The sequence below is a fragment of the Notechis scutatus genome, chromosome 12 (genome assembly GCF_049901735.1).
Source record: "Notechis scutatus isolate UNSWTSFEM ecotype Mainland chromosome 12, rNotScu1.2, whole genome shotgun sequence".
In the NCBI taxonomy this organism is placed as follows: Eukaryota; Metazoa; Chordata; class Lepidosauria; order Squamata; family Elapidae; genus Notechis; species Notechis scutatus.
Window position 1 is genome coordinate 7,693,777 of NC_142020.1, and position 5,243 is coordinate 7,699,019.

The 5,243-nt window shown below is 42.6% G+C and overlaps 1 protein-coding gene across 1 annotated transcript; it reads right to left on the reverse strand.

Annotated features, from left to right (window-relative positions):
• Positions 1 to 1,674: 1,674 nt before the first annotated feature.
• LOC113420686 (galanin receptor 2b-like) lies at positions 1,675 to 4,727 on the reverse strand. Its single transcript, XM_026680724.2, has 2 exons — positions 4,357 to 4,727; positions 1,675 to 2,937 (listed from the first exon to the last, which is right to left on the reverse strand). The coding sequence occupies exons 1-2, from the start codon at positions 4,725 to 4,727 to the stop codon at positions 2,154 to 2,156; spliced, it is 1,155 nt and encodes a 384-aa protein (XP_026536509.2). The 3' UTR covers positions 1,675 to 2,153.
• Positions 4,728 to 5,243: the final 516 nt, after the last annotated feature.

The window sequence follows — 5,243 nt, forward strand, 5'->3', positions numbered from 1 at the left end:
AAGGGAAAACCTGGAATTCTCAGATTCGGGTTTTCCCAGATGTGCCAATATGACTTCTTTAATAAACTTCTTACTTGGATAAACTTTGTTTCTGAGTGCTGAATGGAAACCAGGAGTTTCGTTGGAACGCTGACACCAGGCACAGCTGCAAAACCCAGAATGCTGACCTGTTTTCAAAATACTTTAAAGATTGTGCTCTGTTTTAAAAGCAATTCTTCTTAAAGCAATCATGGCCGGAAGCATTTTTACGGTGTGCATGTACATGCCAACTTGTTCCCTACACAGCAATGTTCGGGGACTGCTAAAGCCGAATGAATAAATATCACAGTGGTCCTCGACTTATGACCACAATCGAGTCCAACATTTCTGCTGTTAAGTGAGACATTTGTTCAGTGAGTTTTTGTCTCATTTTACGGCTTTTCTTGCTGCAGTTTTTAAAGATAATCCCTGCAGTTGATAAGTTAGTAACCTGGTTGTTAAATGAATGTTGCCTTTGCTCGTCAGAAGGTCACAAAAGGGGATCAGGTGATCCTGGGACACAAGAAATATCATAAATATGAACCAAATATGAACCCAATTTTGATCACATAATCATGAGGATGTTGCAGAAGTCGTAACTACGTATGAAAAATGGTCATAAATCATATTTTTCAGGGACATTGTAACTTTGATAACTAAATGTTGTAAGTGAAGGACTACTGGAGTCCTTGGCTGGAGGCTGTGATGTCATTGGCCACCCCTAGATTCCTCCTGCTCCATTTGCCATCCCAAAGAGTAAAGTTTGTTCCATTCTTAAGGAAGGACGTTCTTTTGCAGTGCTTGCATTGAATGAGAAGTCCTTCCTCTAACCTGCCCACCTTCTAACTCAGTTCTCTGGAGCACCTTAGAAAAATATAACACCAAAACATACCGTCATGGCACCCAAAACTCACGTCGGGCATGGAGATCAAAAGGCACTCCCTGCTGGATAAGATTAGAAGCTGTCTACATTGAGGAACATGGATAATGCCAGATATCCAAGTCTACAGAAGCTTCTTGATGTATTCACCTCCTTGTGTTTTAACCTAGACTTGGAAGGGACCTTGGAGGTCTTCTAGTCAAACCCCTGGCTCAAGTAAGAGACTCTATACCACTCCAGACAAATGGCTCCCCAATCTCTTCAAAGGATGTTTGCATCAAAGTGGGCAAGGTGTGATATCTAATTGTTGTTGACCAACTCCATTAGCCAGGATGATCAGGGCTGACGGGAAATGCGCAGTGCATTTGATTCTCAACATCAGTGAAACAATAGTCACTTGTTTGAGATGTGTAGCTATAGAAATTGGATGAATGAATAAATAAATGTGTCTCATCTTGCCATTATCAGTGGAAATCACCCAGTTCCCCCATTGTTTTCCAGCTTGTTGCTGATGTATAAAACCACCATTGGTTCATGGATAGTCATGGTTTTGTATGGTGACACATTACTTTGTTAAGGCATTGAGATTTAAGAGCTGACCAGCATGGGTATGGCCGTTTTAAGATTAAGGATGGGTCCGCAGATGTTTTACCACTTTAAGAGGTGTTTATATAAGGCAGCCATTAGAGGACATCTCTCTCTCTCCCTCCTTGTATCTTGTCTCCATTGTAGAGTTCTCCGTGCAGAGTTAAGAAGATTGATTACTTGTCAAGTATTTGCCTACCACATATATTTCTGTATATAAGTGTCTTGTATATAAATCACTTGTTAAATGTCTAAGCCTCTGTGTGCTGTTTTGCTCCTGGGTTGTCTCACAATAGTAGTCACACTGCAAATGCTCTGACATACTTAATGGTAGCATCACGGGAATGACGTGATTTAGATCATAATTGCATCTTGTATAACATGCAGATGTCATTATTTTGACATCATGGTGGATGAACACAGCTGGGATATGTTTTTGGTAAGAAACAGGAGATGAGATCAGTAAGGGCAGGACTCCTCTTCGAAGGATTGTGTATCTCTTAGTTCAAGGATAGAGATTTTTCCCCACAATTTATAGAGGCTTTTCCCACAATTCCCACAGGTACAGTAAATTCTGTGTCCTCTGTAGAAGAGAAGATACCCTGATTACGACGGCTGGGCATGACTATGATGTAGATGGAAAAAAGAAAATAAACCATTAATTATGGTTTTATCGGAAGCATTCAGCACCCATTGCTGAAGCCCCACTCCAGTTTGGTTTATGAAATGCAGGGGATGATGGGACCATGATGGACCTTGGACCTGGTATACACCCATTCCGTTGTCTATTATCCTCATTCACCTGGGACTTGTCTGTGGAGCCGACTTCAATACCAGGCTTGGTAAGAGTGCAGTGGACTGCTTGGACTTTGTTCCATGGTTTCCTCCTCAGCAGACATCTAAAGACCTTCTTGAATCCTTTGCGGAAGTGCTTGGAAACCAAGGCATAGACAATGGGGTTGAGGCAAGAGTTGGCATACGCCATGCAGTGAGAGAGCAGGCGCAAAGCATAGGTTGTTTGGTTGAACGGGAAGTCTCCATAGAGATAGTGGAGCACAACCACATGGTAGGGCAACCAACAGAAGCAGAAGAGGATGGTCACAATGATGATCATTTTAGTCACTTTCCACTTAGACTTCTTGGACTCCGACATGTCCGTTAAAGGATCCACTGACGTCCAGAGATGTTTAATTGTCCTGGTGTAGGAGAGACTGACAATAAGAGCCGGGATGATGTAGCCAAAAATGAAGGTGCTAGTCTCCAGGATCTTGCGCTTCCATCCCTCCCAGCCTGGCACACAGATGTAGCTCTCCTCCCATTGAACTAAGTCGTAGTAGCTCAGGTAGGGCCCTGAGAAGATCATGGAGAGGCCCCAGATTATCGCTGTGGTCACCACCGCACTGTAGGCAGTACGTAATTCCCGGGAGTGTAATGGGTAGCGAATGGCCAAATACCTATGGAAAAGCAACAATGGTTGGAAACTAATCAAGGAGAGAAGCAACCTGGAACTAAGGAGAAATTTCGTGATGGTGAGAACAATAAACCAGTGGAACGACTTGTCTTCAGAAGTTGTAGGGGCTTCATCACTGGAGGTTTTTAAGAAGAGATTGGACAACCACTTGACCAAAATGGTATAGGGTCTCCTGCTTGAGCAGTGGGCTGGACTAGAAGACCTCTAAGGTCCCTTCCAGATTCTATTCTATTCTATTCTATTCTATTCTATTCCATTCCATTGATCATCAGTAGCTAGTCCTTCACTTACAACCACAATGGGGGCTGGAATTCCAGGCATGTCATGGCTGTCATAAGTTGAGGCACCATAAAACCAGACCCAACTTTTTGATCATTTTTACGGCAGTTATTAAGTGAATCTCTCATAATCCACTCTCCCAAATGGACATATGTATGTATGTATGTATGTCATTAAACAACTTGTCATAAGTGCTCTTACCCTTGGTTATATGATGGGGGAGTGGGGAAGCATGTGTGTAGATACAGATTCTCTAAAAATTGTTAGAGATGTCTACAAGACTTTGATGCGGTAAACATCTTTAATTCTGTAACTGGATTTTCCTTGTGATCATTGCAGCTACACAGAATTTTGCCACTGCATGTGTGGTAGCCGGGTTTGAGTCCCGGAAGAGATAATCTACATAAAAATTGTCTGCCCTCCCTTAATCTCTCTAATAAGGGGAGAATATGCCTTGAACCTAAACACTCTGTATAACTCACAGTGCAATAAAACATGTGTGATATCTTCGACGTCTCCTTTACCCCATATATACATACTCGTTCCACTATTGGGGTCTTGTTATACCTGCCTTGCAGGGGAGAATGTTAAATCTGGCTCTGAAGAATGCTGTTCTTTGTTTTGGGAAGATCAGGTCCAGTGGTGGGATTCAATTTTTTTTACTACCAGTTCTGTGGGCGTGGCTTTGTGGGTGTGGTGTGGCTTGGTGGGCACAGCAGGGGAAGAATACTGTAAAATTTCCATTCCCTTCCCACTCCTGGGGGAAAGTTACTGCAAAATCTCCATTCCTTCCCCACCCCACTAACCTGCTTTCCAGCTCTGTTCTCCTGTGCAGGGCAACCAAAGAAGACCCAGCCGATCAGCTGGGACTCAATGGGAGGCAGAGAATAGATGGGTTGGTGGGGCCAGTCAGAGGTGGGATTTGCCAGTTCTCTGAACTACTCAAAATTCCCGCTACCGGTTCTCCAGAACTGGTCAGAACCAACTGAACAACCACTTCTGATCAGGTCCTCTAAATATCTTGAATAGTTATCACACACACCCTAGTTCATTCTGTTCCTACTATGGAGAGGCAACCGATTTACTTCCGAATGAGGTCATAGAGAGAAGAAGATGCATTTACCTGTCCACCGAGACAGCGGCCAAGGTGAAACTGCTGGCATACATAGTGAGGTAGATGAAGAAATGAACTGCTTTGCACATGAAAGCGCCAAAGATCCAGCCCTCCGTGGAATAGATGGTGGCCTGGAAAGGCACGCAGAAGACGATGAAGAAGAAGTCGGCCAAGCTGAGGTTGAAGATGAAGAGTTTGGTCTGTTTGCAGCCCCCCTGGCTGTTCTGCAGGAGCACAGCCAAAACCAGACTGTTGCCAACGGTGCCCAACAGAAAGATGAGGGAGAAGACCACTGGAATGGCAATCTTGGTGGGGCTGAACTGGTTGAGCTTCGAAGAATTCCAAGGTCCGGCCAATTCGGCAAGTTCTTGTTCAGACATTTCCCCCCCCAAACAATCTGGGGGCAAAGAGATGGAGGAGAACAAGGGAGAGGTTGAAGGATCCATAAACGCTCGTGATATAACCTAAAATATTTTTGTTAGGTATAATACCAGAAATTGATAATAAAGGGAATACTACATATCTAATAATACACGTGCTGACAGCAGCGAGAATTGTATTTGCACAATATTGGAAAAAATGAAGATACTCCCACAGATGAAAATTTAATTAGACAAATATTAGACTGTGCGGAGATGGATAGGTTGACATTACAAATAAAAGACAAGGAAGGAACAGAATATTATATAACATGGGACTTATTTTATCAGTGGTTAGATAAAAGAGGTAGAAATTAGAAGATAAAAAAGGTTATTATGTAAAAATAAATGAAGGAAGATTATTATTATATATAAGCAAGTATTACCATTATCATCATCATCATCATTACTAGCACAATTATTATTATTTTGTACAAGTACATAGACTCGGACAATATACTGTTGACTAAGCACATG